General features: G+C 36.4%; 1 protein-coding gene across 3 annotated transcripts in view; it reads right to left on the bottom strand.

Annotated features, from left to right (window-relative positions):
• The window catches only part of Usp34 (ubiquitin specific peptidase 34), a 266,917-nt gene that overhangs the window by 86,025 nt on the left and 157,318 nt on the right, over window positions 1-23,574 (bottom strand). For all 3 annotated transcript variants that reach the window (XM_004636176.3, XM_023720837.1, XM_023720838.1), the window contains 8 exons: window positions 17,979-18,179; window positions 16,704-16,786; window positions 10,983-11,023; window positions 10,723-10,847; window positions 8,674-8,826; window positions 7,678-7,782; window positions 5,629-5,684; window positions 5,240-5,360 (listed from right to left, as the gene is read on the bottom strand). In XM_004636176.3, coding sequence (XP_004636233.1) covers window positions 5,240-5,360; window positions 5,629-5,684; window positions 7,678-7,782; window positions 8,674-8,826; window positions 10,723-10,847; window positions 10,983-11,023; window positions 16,704-16,786; window positions 17,979-18,179 — 885 coding nt within the window. The remainder of the gene's footprint in view (window positions 1-5,239; window positions 5,361-5,628; window positions 5,685-7,677; window positions 7,783-8,673; window positions 8,827-10,722; window positions 10,848-10,982; window positions 11,024-16,703; window positions 16,787-17,978; window positions 18,180-23,574) is intronic.

The following is a 23,574-nucleotide window of genomic DNA, read 5'->3' as shown; positions in this document are numbered from 1 at the left end:
AAACAGACCCCAGGATCAATGGAACAGATTAGAAGATGCACAAACAACTCGAAAAGCACTCAATCCCATTATCTCTGACAAGGAGCCAGACACCTTCATTGAAAGAAAGACAGCCTCATTAATAAATGTTTTTGGGAAAACTGGCTTTCCACATGCCAAAGATTGAAAACTAGACCCATATCTTTCACCAAGTACTGAACAAAAATCAAAATGGATCAAAGATCTAAATACTAACACAGAAACACTAAATAGGTACAACAACTCCTGACAAGATTGGCATAGGCAAAGATTTTATGAACAAAACCCCAAACATACACAAACTATCACCAAAACAAACAAACAACTCAAAACAAAACAAAAAACTCAGTTGGGATCTCATCTTATTAAAAAGCTGTTGTGTAGCAAAAGAAACCACCAACAGAGTGAAGAGATAACACAATCCATTTGGGAAAAAAGTTTTTGCTGGCTGTTCCTTGGACAAAGGACTACTATCTAGAATATTTGAAGAACTCACCCATCCCCATAAAAAAACGTAACTCCTCCAAATTTAAAGGCGCAATCCAAAAATGGCACCTGAAATGGCAAGACATCATCAGATGAAGAACTAGAAGAAAATAAGTATATGGGGGTCAGGGGTAGGTTCAATATCTTCAGTCATTTGAGAAATGCAAATTAAAATAATGCTGAGATTCCCTCTCATCCCAGAAAGAATAGCTACAATCAAGAAATCAAACAAGGGCTGGCCTGATAGCCCAGCAGACCAAAGTGCCTGCTTAGGCAGAGCGCAGGGGCCGGGGTTCAATCCCAGGAATGCTTGCCGGCCCTGCCCATGGGGCACAATGAGAGGGTGATGGAGACTGAATGTGGTGGCGCACACCTGTAATCCCAGCACTTGGGAGGCTGAAAACAGGGGAATCACTACAAATCTGATCTATGTACTGAGACCCTGTAGACCCTGCCCTACACACACACACACACACACAAAGGAAAAAAGAAAAATCAACCAATAGGGCTGTGAAGATGGCTCAGTGGTATAAGTGCTTGCCTGGCAAGTGCAAGGTCCCAAGTTCAATCCCACATACCAAAAGAACAGTAACAACAAAAAAGAATTCAACCAATAACAAATTGTTGGGCTTAGTGAAAAAAGGAACCTTTCTCCACTGTTGGCAGGATTGTGGACTAGTGAAACCACTTAGGAAGTCAGTAGGGCGATTCCTCAAAAAACTAGGCCTATAAGTTCCAAGTGACCCAGTTATCTTCTTATCTTCTCCCCCCTAATTAAAAAGCACCATACTACAGGGATATATGCACACTCATGTTTTACTGCAGCCCAGTATGTAACAGCCAAATCTTGGTAACAGCCCAAATGTCCACCAAATGAAGAATGGATAAAGATGTCGTTTTAAAATAATAGAGTACTACTCAGCAATAAGGGATATGCTTGATAAAAATTTTAAAATAAAAATAAATAAAAATAAAGGATATGCTTGAGAAATTCTAGGTAAATGAATGCAACTTCAGACCATACTTTAAAGTGAAATAAGTCAGACATATGTTTATGAGAAACATACCACATTGTTTCTCTGGTGTCAGAAACTGAAAGTGTAAGTTTCAAAACATACTGGGAAATAGGAAGAAAATTTCATTGAAATGTGAAGGGGCATTGGGAAGGGGTAGGGAAAAAGAAAAACAATGAGAAAAGAAGGAAAAATGGGAAAAAAAAAAAAAAAGCTTTTGTAGATAAGGATGGGTAAGCTCAGCATGGTTGCACATGCCTATAATCCCAACACTCAGGAGGCTAAGGCAGGAAGATCAATGAGTTGAGGCCAGCCTGGGTTACAAAGTGAGCTCCAGGCCAGTCTGAACTGTAAAGCAAGATCCTGTCTCAAAAAAAAAAAAAAAAAAAAGGGTGGGGGAATATATCTATATTCTTGGCCCTGGAAAATTTTTAAAAATTAATTTTACTGTACATTTTAGATATTCATAATGGTAACGATAATCATAGGGAATCTGTACCTGTACATGATATATACTGATTCTTTTTCCCCCTCCATTCCCATTCCCTCCCTCCAACCCCTCTTCCCTTGGGAAGTTTAAGAAAAAAAAGCAGCAAAGTAGATTTTTAGAAAGGAGAGCATTTGTATTTTATTTTATTTTTTAATTTTATTTATTTATTTATGTGTGTGTGTGGCCATCTCAGCCCACCAGGGGTCAGGGCTGGCTGGCATGTGGTGCTGGGGGATTGAACCGCGGTCCCCGTGCTTTGCTAAGCTTCTTCTAAGTAGGTGCCTTAGACCACTGAGCCATCTCACCAGCCCCGAACAGGGCAAATTTAACCGCTTACCAGTCTGATTATTTAAATGCAGAATGATCAGAAATGGCATTTTTTTCATAAGATGAGAAAGATTTAAAAACAATAATTTTATCAAATTTATTCAGCAATGTTTTGTGTATGGCACATTTTAAAATATTCAATACATAATACAATGTTACAATTTGGTGAGTCGCATCTACTCTCTTTTAGAAGGTCTTTTGCATTATCATTTTTCTTTAAACAATATACTTTACACTCGCATGTCAGTCTTTTCTTTTTTCTTGTGGGCAGTATAATTTCAATAAAATGTCTACCCACTAAACATATTAGAGAAGATGTTGATGATGGACATTGTAGTTGGCATTTCTCTATCCCATATTTTTGAATTATCTGGTTTACTAGATTTAATTTAAATTGTATATGACTTCATGAACCCCTTGTCTAGAATGAAAAACAAAAAAGTTTCATATTGTTTACTCCAGAAGGCATATCAATATTCTATAATTTTTTCCCTTGCTTTTTTGATTACAAAAAAGATGTTGGTTAACTCTGTCAAAACCACCCACAAAACTATTATACTCATTGATCATGACTGGAATTCTTTTAGTTTTATTTCTTTAAAGTACTATCATTTCTATAATATGAACTGTTGATAATAAAAGATTTGTTCTTTGTCTTTCCATTTTATAACACAGATCTTTCCTCTCTGATGTTAATATTTCTCCCCTTTTTGAAAGTTTTTTTCTTTGGTAAATCTTTTGACATTCCCTTCCTATTCAGTCTCTGTGCCCCAAGCAAGTATTGTAGAAGAGTATTTTTGAGTTCTGTAGATACATAAAAATTTTATCTAATGTAATTTACAAAGAAGAGTTTTAATACACGGCCGCACAAAATTGTTATTTTTCACAAATATGAATTAATAAAAGAGCTTATTAGAGTTCATTAGAAACAAACATCAAAGGTAAATATATTCCATACAAAAAATTATGCAAAAAGCTCATTTAAAACAGATATATGTATTGTGTGCAAGCAAGAATCAAGTGGTTGAAATGACACCACCCCCGGATGTTGGGATACTTAGTATATAAACAAGTGTGCTGCCTGAGTAATGCAGGCGGTAACTTACTGGTGCAGTACCTGCCTGGCCAAGTCCTGAGTTCAATTTATCAAACACATACCACCCAGTATGTTCACATCTTGGAATAAAAGGTATACATTCATTTGTACACGAGATTTCAACTAACAAGTCTGTAAATCAAATTATGCCTACTGAGTATAATGGAAAGAATAAAAGGCCCTAAAACACACAGCACAAAAGTCTTAGTGACCATTGGTAGTAATGTAATTTAGCATAGCCACAGAACTGTCATATAATCCAATAATGCTTTTGAAGGTATATATTGGTAGGAAATAAAATCAACATGTTGAAAAGACACCTGCAGGTCAGGCATATGGTACACACCTGTAATCTCTGAAAAGCTGAGCCAGGGGAACACCAAGTTTGATCCCAACCTATGTAATTTAGTGGCTTAGAAGATCTTGTTGCAAGATAAATTTTTAAAGGGCTGGGGATGTAGGTCTGTGAAGGCCCTGGGTTTAATATAGAGTACTGAGAAGAGATGCGGGAGGGAAGAGTCAGGAAGAGAAAGGAAGATAAGAGAAAGGGAGGGGAGCAGAGGGGAAGGGAGGGAGTGAAGAAGACGTGAGGGAAAAAGACATGTGCAATATCTTATTTACTAGAGTTCTATTCACAATAGCCAGGATATAGATAATGCCTAACAGAAGAATGGATAAAGCCAACATGGTGTGAATATATAATGGAAAATTACTCAGCCGCAAAAAATATTAACTCCTTTCACTTGAGAAAATATGCAAGGACCTGGATACCATGTTAAGCAAACTAAGTCAAGCACAAAAAAACACTGCATTATCTCATGCATATGTGAATGTAAAACAGTTAAACTCAACTGATACAAATTGAAAGCAGAGGGGTTATAGAAAAAGTGGTCAACTATAACCATATACCAAACTATATACCGTATACCAAAAACCTACAATGAATTGAAATATGATATACTATAAACATACACTAATTTAAAACTGAGAGCAATAATGTATTCCATATTCAAAAAGGTTGTCAGAGAGGAATTTGAATGTGCTCACAATAAAGAACTGTGAAAGTTTAAGATGATGGATATGCTAATCACCCTGATGGATATGCTAATCACAATGTATGTATACACGAGCACAAATACTCTCACATTATATTTCATAAATATGTACAAATACTTTGTGTCAAAAAACACTTAGAGAAATGGTATGTGTACAGATTAGGGAAAGTCCACAGAAAAGTTTGTAGCTTGCATTTTATTTTAAGATTATTTAGTCTGTGCCCATGAAACTGGGGTTCTTTCAGTTACTATTTCTACCAATAACTTCAGTATAACAACTTTCCAAATCATAACTCAATTCCTTCGATGCAGGAAGTGCAATGGCAAGGCAAACAAACCAATGCTACCAACAGACAAACACTTGTTGGCAAAATCGTTAGATGCTTCAGAAATTCAATAAACATTTCATGTAGTTATTAATTTCATTGTGTAAATTAGGCTATTAATTTATAATTTAAAATTTGCAAACATGTAGAAAACATACCATTAAAATGAGTTATCTTTTATATATAATAGGGACTATATATAGTAATAGGAATTACATATAGTAAACTTGTGTAAACATTCTAAAAATGAGTACACAGTTTATAGTTCAAAAGGGTCAATTTTTTCAAAGTTTACTTCTCCTACTGCCAACTAGACTGCACCAACTTCCTTTTTAGATATTTTTAAAGACTTAACATACCCATATACAATGCAAGAACAAAAATTTCTATCGTATTTTATATATACATTTGGGCATTTTAATACATACCTGTCCTTCTCTTGAAAATTTAAAGGGTGGTTTATGTTTAATAACACTGGTTGCAAGCCGTAGGAGTCCTGTAAGCCCATCGTCTTCTATATTACCATCTTGATGATCAAGGATTTCCCTACTGGAAAAACAAAACAAAACAAAAAAAGCCACAAGTAAAATAACAGTTTCTCTAATCATATTCTTGGGGGCCTGGCATTAGCTCAGTTGTTTAAGTGGCTGCTTCCACAAAGCTGTCAGCCTCAGGTTGCTGTAGTTCGATCCCCACAACACTCCAGCCAGCCAAACCACCCCTGAGGGCATTCAGAGCAAAAAAAAAAAAAAACTTTTTTTTTATCTATTTCTTATCTTTGCTCAATAATATAACTGTGAAATTCATGAAATTTTACCTTCGAATACAATCAGCCAAGTGTCTTGCCAAAGCATCCAAGTCAAGGAGTGTTGTCTAATACAAAAAGAAAATACAAAGTTCAAATACAGATTTTTATGTTTGTTGGATAAATTATTAAAATTTAAAAAAAACCAAAAACCTTGTTCTCATAGATAAACAGAATTTGGTTCTCCTGAATTTGACTATAACCTTTAAACATCTACTATCATATATGACAATAAAGTTATAGTTTTAAATATATCATTAATAGTACTACAAAAAAGAATCTAATGAATGTTGTTCATAAATTATGACAGTGCTATGGTTTGTGTCTAGTTGTCTCCCCAAAGCCTCATGCAGTCATGAGGTGCGGACTGCTAGAGTTTGTGATTAACTCATGATCCACTGGGATTATGTGTGATACAAGGCTGGGATTATGGGTTAATACTACTAGGATTGTGAGTGTGAGTACTTTCCCTAGCCTGGGACAGACAGCCTGAATGTAACGTAAGTGACAGAGAGACAGACTTTCTGTAGCCATTGCTCTTTGTTGTTGTTGCGGTTCTGCCGCCATGAACTGCTGCTCTCTGCAATGTGCCGCTGTTCCTTGGAGCCAGCTGAATATGGTCTGAAACCTCCAGTAACTGTGAGCTAAATAAATCTTTCCTTTCTTCATTTGGGTATCGGGTATTTGTCCCAGAAACAAGAGAAGAGTAACTAAGACAGACAGTCATAATAATGTATCTAAAATATGGTAAGGTTGTTTGTTTTCTTCTTTACCAACTTTACTGAGATATAATTCACATACAATTCAAGCATTAAAGGTCACTTTTAATCTCATCTTTAACAAACAATGAACTAAACTACAGTAAATTTAAAAAGCATTAGTCTGCATTATGATTGGAACAAAATCAAAACAGATTTTGATTTTCTTCATAAAATAGAACTTTATTTGAAAGTGTATTCAAAGAGAAGGGTGTGATGGCACACTCTTGTAATCCCAGCAAGAGAATCTGAGTTGCAAACCAACCTGTGGTACACAGTGAAATCAAGGCTAGCCTGAACTACATAGCACAAACCTGTTTCACCACCCTTCCCAAAAAGGAAGCTCAAAAAACAAAAACAAACAAAAATCAGACCTCCAAGAGCAAAAATTACTTCCTTAAGAATATTTACATTTGTTAAATTTTAAACAAGTAAAGCTAGGTTTTATAAAATTAAAATGACAGTCTAGTATGAATATCTTAATCAACTGAATTAAAACTTGGTATTAATTTAAGACAGTGTTTCTTTAGCTTAAAATTAATTGTAATTTTTTTTATAATTTTATTTATTTATTTATTTGTGTGTGTGTGTGTGTGTGTGTGTGTGTGTGTGTGTGGCCAGCTCAGCCCACCAGGGGGCGGGGCTGGCTGGCATGTGGTGCTGGGGGATTGAACCGTGGTCCCTGTGCTTTGCTAAGCTTGTTCTAAGTAGGTGCTTTAGACCACTGAGCCATCTCACCAGCCCTAATTTCAATTTTGAATTGTGGTTTTATTTTACATTTTTAAGAACCTTAAAGCCAAATACTATTATAAAGAACTATGTAATTAAATTTCATTTTCCAAATAAAGTTTTGTAACCACAAACATTACTCAGAAGAGACAGGACACAACTTAAGAGGTAACAGACGAAGATGTTTCAAGTAAGGTCTAAGTAAAAATGAAAAGACTTAAAACAGGAACAAATACAGGAAAAAAAAATGATAGAATCATCTAGTGACAAATAAACCACCCCTTAGTGGAGGATGAGAGGGTTACTGGCAAATGAATCCAAGGCCTTGACACCAAGTCGTAACTCCAGTCCTTTTTTAGCTTTGTAAATTTCTGAGACAAGTACGGTTAAATTGCCCCAGCTGAGTTTGACCTTTCCATTGTTCTGCCTCAATCTCCCAGAATACAAAAATCACAGATGTGCCACCAAGCTCAGCTTAAGAGACCTTACACTTGCAAGGACTACCAAAATTATGAAAATTCACATGCGTAATTCATAGCTATTAACAAGTTTATGTATAATCTTCAGAACATACCTGGCTGGCATCCTTTATATGTATGTTGTCAACTAATTTGCATAACAACCAAAAGTACTCTTTACACCCAGGCTTTAACATTGGTTCTTCTTCATAATCATCTATCTATTAAAAAAATACATACTTAATGAAAACTTTAAAACAACTTAAAATTATAATACATAAAAGATACAGACAATATACTTTATGGAGTGAATACAAGTAATTCAATGCATAAAATGTTAAATTAAAAATCTAACAAAAAAAAGGGTAAAACTCAGAATAACTAGGTGTGTGACCAGCATCAGAAATTTTAGAAAAATGTTCTCATATTACTTACATTTGTAAGGCTATAAAGAGGAAATAATATGTCTTACAAAACATGTTATTTTTGATATTATATCTTTTTATTAATGGGTTCTAGGTTTATTAGGCCACAGAATTTTTTCACCCAACTATTATATATATGGGGACAAGAAAGAAAATAGAAAAATCAGAGTACCATTCAAATTAAACACAAACACATAACTGTGTGACTGAACAGAAAAGAGAATATTTATGTTATTAACACAAGGCCCCAGACCTGGTGAGTACGAATGTTATTTCCAAAACAATACAATTCCCATGACAAAGCCCACATAGCTAAAATCAAAATATTTAAGATTATACTAGTTGTAATATAGACATAAAGTGTCACAGCATTGTCATTTTCTTTATGTGGTTGCTTTTTTCTTGAGACAGGAGTTCATGTGTAGTTCAGGTTGGCCTTGGGCTCACTATGTAGCCAAGGTTGGCCTCGAACTTTAGGTAATCCTCCCAACTTAGTCTTCTGAGTGCTGGGATCACAGGCATACACCACCATATCCAGCATCACCAAAGTCACTTTTAAAATGATGTAACTAATGTGCTATTCTCTAGGTAGAAATTACATTCAGCAACCCCACTAATATAGTGATATGACTTGAGGCAAAGCAAATTATAGAAGTAGGAATCTCCCTTAAACACAGTGAATCTTACCCTGATAGGTTTGAGTGCTTGGGCATCAGGAAGAAATTTCAACAAAGTGGAGGCAGCCAAAAGCAAAAAAGAGCGATGGATTGAGTCTCCTCCATCGAGGCCTGATAGAGATAATTTATAGAGACCATTGCAGGATTCATGACGAACTGCAGTCTGAACAAAAAAGCAAATTCCAAAAATAGGCTTCTTTAGTATTGAAAAGCAAATGTTCGTACGCAAACAGAAATAACTATAGATGGCTTCTTTAAGAATATATCTTTTCTTAGTAATATATTTTAAACACAATATTCTGATCATATATACATGTATATAAATAAATAACACGATCAAATACAGTACAAAATATACTTAATATATATATATTAGAAATTCTGAGTATGGTTATAAAAATAAAAGACCAAACCAAACAAGCCTAATAACAATAGACAAATACAAAAAGAGATTAGGTAAGGCAATTAACAGGGTAAACAAGACCGTTGCAGCCAACTTGAACCAACTTAGAAAATTGTATCAGAATATTTTATTTTATTTTTATTTGTGTGTGTGTGTGGCCAGCTCAGCCCACCAGAGGGTGGGCCTGGCTGGCATGTGGTGCTGGGCGATTGAACCATGGTCCCTGTGCTTTGCTAAGCTTGTTCTAAGTAGGTGCTTTAGACCACTGAGCCATCTCACCAGCCCTATCAGAATATTTTAGATTGTGAAGGAATTGCCCAAATGTCACAAAGTTTACTTGGGACGGGGTCACAACATCAATAAACACAGGATTCAATTCAGTCAACATTCAATATAATATTGACTACAAAACCACACGACTTTGTGGCTAAATATATACTAGTAAGCATATACATCTACAATTTCACTTAGGAATATGCTGTGAGCAATACAGAAATATAGCTAGCAACAACTGTGAATGTAGCTCTGTGACAGAAGACTTGGACTAGTACGTTCAAGGCCCTTAGTTTAATCCTCAGAATCCAGAAACAAATCAACAATAGGGCTGGCCTGATTGCTCAGCAGAGTAAAGCGCCTGCTTAGGCACAGTGCAGCATCCAGGTTCAATCTCCAGTGTGTTGAGCACCCGCAGGGCACACCAAGATGGTGATCGAGACTAGACGTGGTGGTGCACACCTGTAATCCCAGCACTTGGGAAGCTGAAAACAGGAGGAGCACTACAAGTCTGATCTATGTAGTGAGCCCCTATAGACCTTGTCCTAAATACAGAAGAAAAAAGAAAACAAAACAAAAAACCCCAGCAACAATGTGTGTGCATAAAATTAATGAAAAGAATATTAGTGTATTAGTAAAAGAAGAAAATATATTTGGTTTCTCTTATTTCTACTTTTATTAATGGAAAAAGCAATCAAAACTTTTCTAAAGTATAAAATTACCAAAAGTAATGCTCAAACTCTTCCTGTGTCTTATCAAAAGCTATTAATAAAACCAAAATCTAGTGGCCCACACTTATAATCCCAGCAGTAGGGAGGCTGAGGCAAGAGGATCACCACAAGTTTAAGGTCAGCCTGGGCTACACACTGAGTTTAAGGCCACCCTGCACTAGACCCTGTCTCAAAAAAACAGAAACAATAAAAGCTACTTAAAAAATTAAAGCAAAATAATTGCCTTCTCCCCCCCCCCCCAAGTGCTGGGATGGAATTCAGGATCTTCACATGCTAGGAAATTACTCTACCAGTCCCAAAATAATCACTTTCTAAACAAATACTTCAAAAAGCAACAAAAAGGACAAAATATGGATGCCAGAGAATATTTAACAATCAATCTTTAATGTACATAGATCGAACATTCTATTGGCCAGGGATATAGATTAGTGGCACAGTGCTTGCCTGGCAAACAGAAGTTCCTGATCCTGAGTTCAATTTCCAGTACCCCCCAAAAAAACCAACAAAAAAATTTCTAGATTTGAAATATCTAAATAATATGATGTATTTATGTAATCACGCATGTTTGTTTCTTTCACCTCTTTCTGTTATTCATGCTAATAACATAAAAACATATAAAGATTAACACCTTATCTTCAATCTCTTCCCTTACCTCAGGGATAAGGAGGGTTAACTTCTTCAGCCAATCTTGTAGATGATCACTATCAGCAAGGCTAGATTTCACTAAAGAACAGCAATGAGCCCAACTCACCAAGAGCCACATTGAATAATGTGAAACTAAAAAAGAAAAACAAAGAAAAGTATGACTATAAGGACTGATGGCTTAAAAAAAAAATCAATGCTCACTACTAAAAATATAAGATTTAATTATATTAACATCTTTATTAAAAACTAACTGCAGAGAACCCTTACCTTCATGTCTGGACCTGTGATCCGACTGAGCTTTCAAAACTCTGTGAAGAAAACACATCCCAACACCACAAATTAAACTCATCAATGAATGAATCAAAAATAATTTGCTACCATATATACTATAAGGTGTATATAACTTCAAAACAGATAAAATCTTTTTTTTTTTTAAATGAGCAGAATATATTTATTGAGGGAAAGAAAGCTCCTGTCCAAGAGAGGGACAGGAGGGGGTCCTGAGCTGGTAGTTCTCCCAAAACAGATAAAATCTTAAGAAAATTACATATTCATTTGTTCTATGGTCTTTTAGTATCTACTTTAAAAATCACTGGTAAGCTAAACACAGAAAGCGGAGACTAAGTTCAATTTTCACAGGCTGGGGATCTAGAGAGTTGTGGTCAAGGGATACTAAGTTTCAGGTAAGAAGAATAAATTTTGAGATCTACAGCACAGCAGGGTAACTACAGCTAATAAAAATGTATTGAGCTGGCAGTTTCACTCAATGGTACAAACCCTTGCTCATCATGTGTAAGATCTCAGCACTGCTATCTACACAAAAAACTGTATTTCAAGACAAAACAAAGATGGCTTTAGGTATAGTAAGTGAATACAGCACTGAATGAAATACATGATCCCTCAAAAAGGCTCCTGATCTGGATTACAAAGACACAGACTATAATACTAGATAAGCAAAACTCTTTTAAAACCAGGCATGGTGGTACATGCCTATAATCCAAGAACTTGGCAGGCTGAAACGAGAAGTGCCATGAGTTTGAGGTCAGCCTACACTACATAATGAGTTCAAGGCCAGCCTGAAACACAAAGCAAGACCCTGTCTCAAAAACCTACAATTAGTCAATAAAAGAAACTCTTTAAAACAAAACAAAACAAAAAAATATATTGGGAATGGTGATGGATGTTTGTAATACCAACACTCAAAATGGCTGAGCTAGGAGGGTTGCTGGGAGTTCAAAATCAGCCTGGAATATAAAGTGAGTCCAAAGCCAGTTTAAACTACGTATCAAGACTTTGTCTCAAATGAATAGATGAAGAAATGAACAAATGAATAAATAAATTCAAGTATAGTGGTTTGTGTGCTCAGCTACTCAGAGCACTGAGACAAAAAGGATTCAAAATTTGAGGCCAGCATGGGCAACACAGAGACTGTGTAATGATGTGACATGACATGACTTGACATGACAAAATGTAAAGTCTGTGGCATGTGCCTATAATCTCAGTACTCTGGAAGGTAAGACAGCAAGATTGTTATGAGTTCTGACTTCACAGTGATTTCAAGGCCAGCTTGACCTACATATAGAAACCCTGTTTCAGTAAGTAAATAATAAATAAATGAATGAATAAGTAAATACATGTGTAGTGGCATACTGGTTCCATCTCCAATAATACAAAAAGCAAACAGATGTGCTGATATAAAATTCTCTGGTTACATTTTTATTGCCCATTTCTATCAGAAACAGTTAAATTCAAATTATAATGAAAATTTAATTATTTCACTATGTGTATTATTATTTTTTTTTTTTTGCGGTACTGGGGATAAAACTCAAGACCCTGCGCCTGCCAGGCAAGCGCTTATTCTACTCAACTATCTCCCCAGCCCCTAAAAAAAATCAAATCTTAAAAAAGTTTTATTGTAACAAAACCAAAGGGCTAGATATATAGCTCAGTAGCACAATGCCTGTCTCGCAAGTGTGAGGTCATGAACTTGATTCCTGGTTCCAAAGGGGGGAGGACACCACCACCAAAATATGTGGACTGTTTTGCACAGATAAACCTTATTTAAAAAGAAGGAGCTGGGTATAGTAGCTCATGCCTTTCATCCCAGTTGCTCAGGAGATTAAGATTGGAGATCTACAAGTTTCAGAACAGCCTGGGCAACATATCAAGACCTTGCTAAGCCACCCCCCATGATTTCTTCAGTATCACTTGAGAGGGGGGGAAAAAAGAAAAAGCAAGCAAGCACTGATCTCCTGCTCTCTTATTTTGTAGCAATTAAGAAAATACTTCTCAAAATTACAAAACTAAACTTTCCCATTTTATTAAAGTAAAAGGTAATAATTGGTTAATATTTACCAATCAAGAAAGAACCTGTTATTTACCTTGTCATCTGGTTTTTTGATGGTTTTTCCTGACATATAAAGTACATTATCTTTACCATATGGATGATATATATGGATGAAAGGATCAAGCATAGTTTTTGGCAAATATAACCTACTCATCTTTTAATTTTAATGCTCATCTAATCATTAAAAGTTTTCTGGTTGACTTTGAGACAGGCTCTTTCTATGTATCCCTGTCTGGCCTTGAACTCTGGGCAAACCTCGGCCTTCTGAGTGCCAGTATTACAGACTTATGACACCATATCCTACTAAAAGAGTTTAAATAACAGGCAAGATGTTCACTCTATTTTATTAGAGAAGAAAACTTATCTAGTTTTTTGATGAAGGTTTCACCCAACACATAAAATTACATTATCTTTACCATAAGGTTGAAACGAATGGATATCTCTCTGTCTCCAGGAAGTGCCCGTGGTAATTATGCCTTTCTTTGTAATACAACAAAGGTACAGAGATAAAATTTGAAAAATCAGGGGCCCAGGAGATGGCTCAGTGGAATAAGTGCTTCTCTGGCAAGCGTAAGGGCCTGAGATCAATCCCTTGTTCCGCAAAAAATAAATAAATAATTTTTTAAAAAAACTGAAAAAGCAAAACAAAAAACTTTTTTCATTCTGGTTGTCTTATGTGAAAGCCTACGTAAACATCATGGCACAGAAACAGGATCCTAGAAAGCACCAGAAATAAAAAGAGACAAAAGAACACTGCAAAGATTCTAATAAGTTCTTTTATTTTTCTCTTTTTTTTTTATTGAGAAATAAATATGAATGAGACAGGACAGTTTTGATAGTCAATACACTGTACATTGTTATCTTAATGGTTATCCATGGTACAAGAAGCTGACAGGATATTCTGTCCAAACACTATTAGTACACCTCTTTCTTCTCATTGAGTTAAGCGAAAGTAGCTGTAAATTTATCCTATTTTGTATATATAAATACAAAATGATCTTTCCCTTGTATCTTCTTTAATTTTTATTTATTTATTTTTTTGTCCTGTCAGAGGTGAATATTCTATTGGCATCTAAATATTATAAGTGTTTGAATTCAACTAAACAATCTAACACTGTCTAGCAGTCCATAATATTAGTGAGTTATCATCTAATAAGTTCTTTACAGACTGCTTACTAGTCATTTGAGTCTAATGGGCAAGTTCAATCCAACATAACCATCATGGAATACTTGGGTATACTTGATATAATCTAACATAATTTATGTCATTATATAAAGCATACAATCAGCCCCCTCCCCCACCTTTTTCTGTGGTGCTGGGAACTCAATCCAAGCCAAGAGCTGGATTGAGTCATCACACTGAGTCATCACCTGCCCAAATCTTTTAATTTTGAGCTGAGGTATTCCTAAATCATTCAGGCTGGGCTTGAATTTTAAATCTTTCTGCCTCAGCCTAGAGAGTGCTGAGATTACAAGCAGGTGTCACCACATCCACCTGGGGCCCCAATACGTCGATCAGCAATACTTAAATTTCTGTATTATAATTTATTAAAATCCCAAAGCAGTTAAATAAAAGGGATATTGTACAGTTAAACTACATTTTATAAACACATTTCTAGCTGTTTACCGAGATCCTAGAAACGAAGATAAGCCAGTAACAATGAATATAACAAAACTCCCACAGTTTGAAGATTCTTCACCAATAACCATTAGGACTTTTTGAAGAAATGGTTGATTTCAGAACAAAGGCAGGAAAGCTACACAATGAGCCTAGAAGATATTATGGTGACATTAAAAGACTCCCAAACATCTCAGTCAATTCATGTCTCAAATGATAGAGCTGCTAGGTATGATGGTGCATGGCTGTAATCCCAGCACTCAGGAGGCTGTCATGAGTATGAAGCCAATCTGGGCTACAAAGTAGTTCAAAGTCAGCTTGAACTACACAGCAAGACCCTGTCTCAAAAAACCCCATAGCAACAATAAAAACAACCAACCATGACAGGGTCAACCTATGCCAAAAGGTCACAGCACAAGCTTGAAGAGACATCTTTCAGCCAAATCTGGTATAATTTGAACAAAGGAAAAAATAACTGTAATGAACTATAATATATTCAGTGAGAAAAACTACTGAACTTAAATTGATACTGAGTAAATGAAAAGTTTTTCTCATAATGGAATGTTAACTATAGTTTTAAGTTGAAATTTTGCAAACTATTTTTTAATTGTACCTGGAATTAAACTCAGGACCTTGTAACTGCCAGGCAGGTACTGCACTGCTGAGCTATATTCTTACCCTATATTCATATTTAAAGTGGGCAAAAGTCATTAGTGAAACCTAAAACCAATGAGTTAAAGTTTTACAGAAAGTAGAAAATTTATAGTTTTAAAATGTCTTCCTATACATGGCTTATTAGTGCTTTTTATTTTTGGCGGAACCGTGGATTGAACTCGGGCCCTTGCGCTTGCCAGGGAAGCGCTTATTCTACTGAGCCATCTCCCCAGCCCTACATGGCTTATTAATGTTCAAAGGAAGACTCATAAACATTCTAACAGAAAATAGTAGAAATCACATTAACTGGTCAAAAGTAATACAATCAATAATGGGACAAATAGTACATCACCAAGATGTGCTGAAAAAGACACCACATAACTTATGGAGAATTATGGGAAAAACACAATGTAAATCAAATAATGACAAACAATCAGGAAAACATAAACTGAAAAATGTTCTCTAGGGAAAAGAAATATAATTTGTCTGTAATACTCAAAATCAGTATCTTGAGACAAAGGTTGAGAAACTGTTTTTGCTTAAAAGCCAAGGAAGGCTGGTGAGGGAGCTCAGCAGACTAAGCACCTGCTTAGATAAGCACAGGGATCAGGGTTGATGCCTGGCACCATATGCTGCGCGGACCCCACCCAGGTCATGTTAAGCCCACCACAGAGTCTGGGCAAAGTAGCGCATGCCTGTACTCCCAGTGCTGGAGAGACTGAAAACAGGAGGATCACTATGAGTAGTGAGACCCTGTATCAAATAAATACATAAAAGCCAAGGAAAGACCAGTCATGGCGGCATATGCCTGTGACCTCAGCACTTGGGAGCCCTGCCTCAAGCCTGAAGTCAGCCTGGGCTAAAAAGGGACGTCAAGGCCAGCCTGCACTATAAAGCAAGACTGTTTCAAAAAAGAAACGAAGAACCCCCTGGAAGAAATATGATGAAAATGCAGGATCCTAGACTGGGAAAAAATACTGTTATAATGAATCATAATGAGACACTTTGAATATGAACAATATATTTGATGACGTACCAACATTAAAATTTATAAATTTTAAAAATTCTAGTTATTAACAAAATGTCCTTGATTGTAGGAAACAGGCATCAAAGAAAGTATAACAAAAAGTCATGTCATCTACAAGTTACTCTCAGATTCAGAAAAATGTGTGAACATAGAAAAACCAAGAATATATTACAAAACTTGGCAAAATGTTGGCAATATATGTAACTGTACATCAAAGATCATGACAGTTCATTAAGAAATCCTAATATATTTTGTTATCTTTTACATTTTCCAACTAAAAATCTGAAACACTATATTCTCATTACAAACATATATATACACAAAACTTAGGAAAATCTGTACCTGGGAGCCAGATTATCATATGTATAAGCAACAGACATAAGTCGTTGAATCAAACTGGTTCCTTGGACAAGAACAAGAAAGACCTTCAAAACAAAAACATTTTTAAAAATTTAAAATACGGCAAAACAAAAATGTATTTAAAAGCCAAAATGCTAAATTACTTGATTTTTTTTTTCTGACAAGATAAAGATGTCCTGACAGCTGTTAAAAAAAGCTGTAGAAACATGAAAGGGAGAAAACTAGAATTTTAAAACCACAATGAGAAGCAGCAACTATAAAATGAGCATACTGAAAAGTTACAAATAGAGGCCAACACACTTTCCCTATTTATTCCATGGATTTTCCAATTTCATGAACCCTGCAGCTGTTATTCCAGGAGAGCACAGTTATAGGAATTGCTGCAGCTCAAGTATGCACAATGTACTGAATAAGTAAACAGAAGGAGGAAGCAACTAACCCTAAGCTGACATTTAGGACACAATTTGAAGTGTCTTGAAAGATAGCAAGGAAGGCAATGGAGTAATGCATGACATTAAATTCTTAATATCCTTTATTACCACCTGAAGTAATATCAAAATTAGATAACTTTGTCTTCAGAATTTATGTAACAATTTTTTTTTTTTTAATTTCTAAAGGGATTTAACATAAATGCTTGAGGGCTGGGGAGATAACCCAGCGGTCTAGGCGCCTGCCTGGCAAGCGCAAGGGCCCAGGTTTGATCCCTGACACTGTATGCCGCATCAGCCACCAAAACCCTCCAGCCTGCTGTGCCAGTCCTGCCCCTGGGGTACACTGAGATGGCAACTGAGACTGGGCATGGTGGTGCAGGCCTGTAATCCCAGCTCTTGGGAGGCTGTAAAGAGACGGATCACTACGAGTATGACCTAGTAGTGAGACCCTGAACACCCTGTAGACCCTTCCCTAAAATATAGGGGGAAAAAAAACAAAACCACCAACCAAAAAACGCTTCCTATGTTGAAGTACCTGGTATAGTTTGTTTTGAGCCTGAAACATTCAGTGTCTTAATAAGTTCAAACAATGAACATAACCTTATAGTTAAGTAATGTTAAATGGTACATCATATCTTCATTTTGATGTACTGAACTTCATTACTGTTAATCACTATTACCTCTTTAAAACATGGTATCACATCAGCTATTAGGATCTAGAATTAACTTTTCTTTAGCTAGTGTATTTTTTTATAGAAAGAAAAATACATGCTCTCAAAATATAAGTGAAAATTACTACAACTCCATGTTAACTTGTGTACATTACCTCTGTCAATCGTGGTATATGAAGACCCTTGGTATGATCACCAGTAGCCTTTCTTGATTTGCCAGGCCAGGTTCTTTTCCTATGGCTTTCGGCTATACCAGACCAGGCAAAGACATCATGATAAGCTAAATCCAAATCAGACGGATCTACTGCAAACTGGCATATTAACTTCAGCAAGCAAGCAAGACAGTCTAGCTGCCACTGTGAATGAGAGAAAGTTATCATTTCCTTATTTTTATTAGTATAAGGTCATGACATTATTTTAACAGAAAACATCAAAAAATGAAAACAATTATATAGCTAGTAATTACTGTGCTACAAAAAGCGCACTGTTCAAATACAATGGCAAAAATTCAATTTTATAAAGATGAGAAAATAAAAATCTGGATATTAAGAGGCTGTACTTAATAAAATGATGGATTTAAACAGATACCTATTGGATTTTTGGGACAACATACAGCTCAAAATGTACTAGAACTCTAAAATAAAAACTAAAAACCAAAAGGGTCGGGATATAGCTCAGTGGCATAACGCCTGCCTGGCAAGCCCAGGGTCGTGAGTTCGATTCCTGATACAAAAGAAAGGACTATCATTCTAAAGAACTACTAAAAATGAAACAAGAATAAATTTATCCACTAGTAAAATGAACTAAGTGACAAAGTATTATACACTGCTTCCCTACAACCAGCATATACTATCAATATTCTGGGATCAAAGTAATTCTTAAGAATTCAAATAAACATTTTATGTTTTCTATGCATACATTTAAAATACAAGAAGTGTTTATTTAGTAAATAAGTACTGAGTATAAATATCAAGTTCCAAATTATTTCAAGCTTTATGAAGTCCAAAACACTTGTTTTATACAAGAAAAAAAGCAGAGTTTTTATTACAAATGTCTGACTTTTTATTTCCCCTGAATTCACTGTCAAGCATACATATTCATCCTCAGAAAATATTCTTCCAAAAATAGAATAATATATTACTGCCAAAGATGGGGGCACAGCCTGTAATTCCAGCACTCTAGAGGCTGAAGTAGGAGGATCACTGCAAGTTCAAGGCAAGCATGGGCCACACAGTGAGTTCAAGACCAGTCTGAATTGTATAGTAAAATCCTGTTATTATTCCAAAGGATGAAATAACAAAAATACTGAATCTGAAGACATAAGCCAAGATAATTAGGAGAAGAGAGAAATTTTTTCTAGCAAGTGGTGTTATAAAAACTGGTTAGCCAAATGAAGAGGTAGGGGGCCTAAATCTTACTTTATATACATATATAGAAGTTAAAATGCAACACACAGCCAGGCATGGTGGTGCACAGGTGAATGAAGCAGTAATATTGCCTTAAGTGAATTCAATGCCAGCCTGATAGAAAATTAGACAGCTGACACACATTTACAATCCCAGCGCTTGGCATGCTGAGGTAGGAGGATCATATCGAGTTCAGGTCAGTCTAGACTATATATGCAGGGAGACCCTGTCTCTAAAACAGACAGCTACAAAACATATATAAGGAAAAGAAAAAAGAAAAATATCTGTGACTTTGGAACAAAGATTTGATAAACTGGACAGAATTTTATAAAAATTTTAAAAAAGCTATCCTTGAAAGATACTGTCAACACAACAGGAAAGCAAGCCACATAATGTATACATATTTCCAACATACACATCTGAGAAAAGAGCTGTTCGAACTCTTGTTGAGGAAAGAAGGAAATAAGTCTGCTTATGTAGATCGGCTGGCCTCAAACTCACAGTAGTTGAGTGCTGGGATTACAGGAACAGGCTAACATGAATGACTTTATAATCCTACATGACAACTGACCAAACAAAACACAAAAGCCAAACTAAAAGATTATTCACTAAAGATAGACACATGGCCAATAACCACAGGAAAAGATACTAAATATCACTCATCATCAAGAAGGACAAACTAAAACCACTATAAGAAAACACTAAATATCCACTAGAATGGTTCAAATCCTAACACCTCATGTTGGAGACTAAACCCAGGGCCTTATGCCTACTAGGGAAGTGCTTTAGAGCCACACATCCAGACTCCAAAATTTATTTCATTTTTTTTCAGATTATTATTATTATTATTATTTTCAGAACCAGAGGTTGAACTCAGGCCCTTGCACTTGCCAGGGAAGCATTTATTCCACTGAGCCATCTCCACAGCATATCAGACTCTGAGAATGTGGTGTCCAGACAACGATATACAGCAATGTAAAAAAGAGAAGGAAGGAAGGACGGACGGAAGGAAGGACGGACGGATGGATGGACGGACGGGGTTCACCTAACCCAGCAAGGATCTGAAGTGAAAACTGAAGCCCCAGGGGAAAGCAAAGACTTCAATACTGAGAGAGGAGGTGGTAGAAGCACTTTCTCCCTGAACCTGGATTCACTGTTAAGGGAGGAGAGGATGGAACTTGTATACTCATGGTGATTACTGGTAACCCCAGAGGCCTTCCTGAAGAAAAGCACCTGTAGAATGCAACAGTGGACACAACTGACTGCAGTGGCTGGTGGTTATTCAGGTTCAGATCAGCTGCAGGCTCCAGCAAGCAGAAGGATGAGGTGGAACCAAGTTCAAATCAGAGGAGACACAGAGTGTTACAGGCTGAACTCAATGAGAGAAAAACTAGGGAAACATCACTTTTCACAATAACATCCAAAAAAATGAAATACTCAGGAATCAATCTAATGAAGGAAGTAGAAGACCTCTATAGATTGAAAACTACAAGGGCCAGCCAAATAGCTCAGCAGATTAAAGGGTCTGCTTAGGCAGATAAAGGGGCTGGGAGTTGGATCCACAGCCTGACGTGCTGGCCCTGCCTCTGGAGCGTACTGAGAGGGTGACTGAGACTGGGCACAGCGGCATGTGCCTGTAATCCATGTACTTGGGGACTGTGAATAGAAAGATCACTACAAGTCTGATTACACTGCAAGATCTTCTAGACCCTGTCCTTAAATACCAAAAGAAAGAAAAAGGAAAAGAAAACTACAGTACTCTGAAAGATTGTAGAGGTTATTAGAAAATAGAAAGATCAGGAACCCAGATCCAGGCCAAGCCCAGGCCTGGCTAGTGTGTGGGAGAGCTTCTGTGCGCCCCTGCGCCCTTTGGGCCAGAGGAACAACAGAGAGGCACCACAGATTCACTGTTGTGCCAGAGGGGCACAACAGATTCATTTTGAAGGGCTGCAGCAGAAAGGAGCTGAACACAACAGCTAGACCCAAGCCAGGTATAACTGGATAAACTCAAACTTAATAGATCTGCACCCAAATTTCAGTAGGTGCTAATGTTATAACTGCACCAAAGCTTTACACCAAAGCAGAGGTCAGTGCTATGTGAAATGACAAAGACAAGGAGCAAAACAATCTCAGGCCTCGAGCTCACCCAGAACAAACACACAGGACACCAGCTCAGCTGAAATGAATGAATAGCGTCAGAAGCAAACAAACAACAGCAGAAAGGTATAGAGGAACCCAGAGCAGAATTAATTTCTGAAATAAAAAAAGAGATCTCTGAATTCATAGCATCTGAAGCAAAGAATCATACACAGAAACATATGGAGGAAACCCAATGCTCACCCAGAAAAAGTGCAGAGGACACTAGCTCAGCTGAAATGTATGAATTAACAGCATCGGAAGTAAAGAAACAACAGCAGAAAGGTACAGAGGAACTCAGAGCAGAATTAATTTCTGAAATAAAGAAATCTCTGAATTTCAGATACTTCACAGCATCTGAAGTAAAGAATCAAATACAGAATCATATGGGGGAAACCAAATGCCCACCCAGAACAAGTGCAGAGGACATAAGCTCAGCTGAGATGTATGAATTAACAGCATCGGAAGTAAAGAAACAACAGCAGAAAGGTATAGAGGAAGTCAGAGCAGAATTAATTTCTGAAATTAAAAAAAAAATCTCTCAATTCATAGCATCTGAAGTAAAAAATCAAATACAGAAACATATGGAGAAAACCCAATCTGAAAAAAACTCTGGAGTAAAAGAATAACTGCTTCTAAAGAAGACACTGATAGAAAAGTACAGGAGATCAGAAAAATGACGGATTCCCTGAATGAGCAATACAGGAAAGAAATAGATCGCATGAAGCAGAGTCAAAGAGATATAGAGGAACTTAAAATCTCAATCACAAGCCTGCAAAACTGTTTGAGTGAAAGTGAACACAGAGCTTCAGAGATCTTGAAGACGCTGGTGTAGCTAGTGAAAAGGTAAGAAAGGATCTCTTAAAACAACTAGGATGCAGGAAAAAATAATCCATTACTTGGAAGACGATGCAAAGATGAACAGTGTGAGACTAATAGGCATCAATGAGAAAGAAGGAGTCAATACAAATGATATAAAAAGTAAATGGGCAGAAGTAATAGCAGAAAACTTCCCAAATATGAGGAAACAATCTGATATTCAGGTAACCGAAGCATACAGAACGCCAAATAACTTCAACCCAATTAAAAACACACCGACATGTAATAGTCAAGATCCAAGAAATCTGGCACAAGAATAATCTACTGAAAGCCGCTAGAGAAAAGAAGCAGATCACATTCAAAGGAAAACTCATCAGAATTACAGCCGACTTCTCTTCACAAACCATGAAGGCAAGAAAAGCATGGAGCAGAGTACTTCAAGTCCTCTATGAAAACAAATTCCAGCCCAGACTACTACACCCTGCAAAACTCCCTTTCAAGATTGATGGAGAAGTGAAATACTTCCATGACAAAGAACAACTAAAGAATTTCATGATGATAAAGCCAACCCTACACAAACTACTGAAAGATGTTCTAGAGAGGAACCAAAAAGAGCAAAACTCCATTAACGAGAACAGAAGGAACCCACTAAAGAGGACAAACAAACACAGGACAAAAATGAGTAAACAACATCAGGTAAATAACACGTCAATTGTAAGTCAACACATCTCAATTATAACCATCAATGTAAATGGGCTCAATTCACCAAATAAGAGAAATAGACTGGCACAATGGATTAGGAAACAAAATCCAACAATATGCTGTATACAAGAAACACACTTAACTCATAATGAAATTTACAGGCTGAAAAATGAAAGGATGGAAAATACTACATGCTCCAGCACCTCAGAAAAAAGCAGGGGTAGCAATCCTATTTTCAGACAGTCTCAACTTCAAACCAAGGATGATCAAACGAAATAAAGAAGGCGACTATACACTGGTTAGGGGAAAAATTCAAGAGGAAGAGGTAACATAAATATCTAAGCATCAAACACAGGAGCACCCAACTATTTAAGACAAATCTTAATGGACATGAAAAATGTAATATCCAATACCACAATCTTAATAGACTTTAAAACCCCTTTATCCCAAAAACATAGGTCAAAAAGACAAAAAATTAGCAAGGAAGTAGCAGAACTGAACCAGAGCTTGGAACAAATGAACTTAGTGGACATATACAGAGTGTTCCCTTCAAAAAAAGCTAAATACACATTTTTTTCAGCTGCACGAGTCATTTTCTAAAATAGACCACATACTGGTCCATAGGTCATGCTTAAGTATATGCAAGAAAACAGAAATTATCCCATGCACATTATCTGACCACAGTGCA

The sequence above is a fragment of the Octodon degus genome, unplaced genomic scaffold, assembly GCF_000260255.1.
Source record: "Octodon degus isolate 3935 unplaced genomic scaffold, OctDeg1.0 scaffold00078, whole genome shotgun sequence".
NCBI classification, from domain to species: Eukaryota; Metazoa; Chordata; class Mammalia; order Rodentia; family Octodontidae; genus Octodon; species Octodon degus.
The sequence above is the reverse complement of the archived record's forward strand: the minus strand, read 5'-3'. Positions and strand labels throughout refer to the sequence as shown.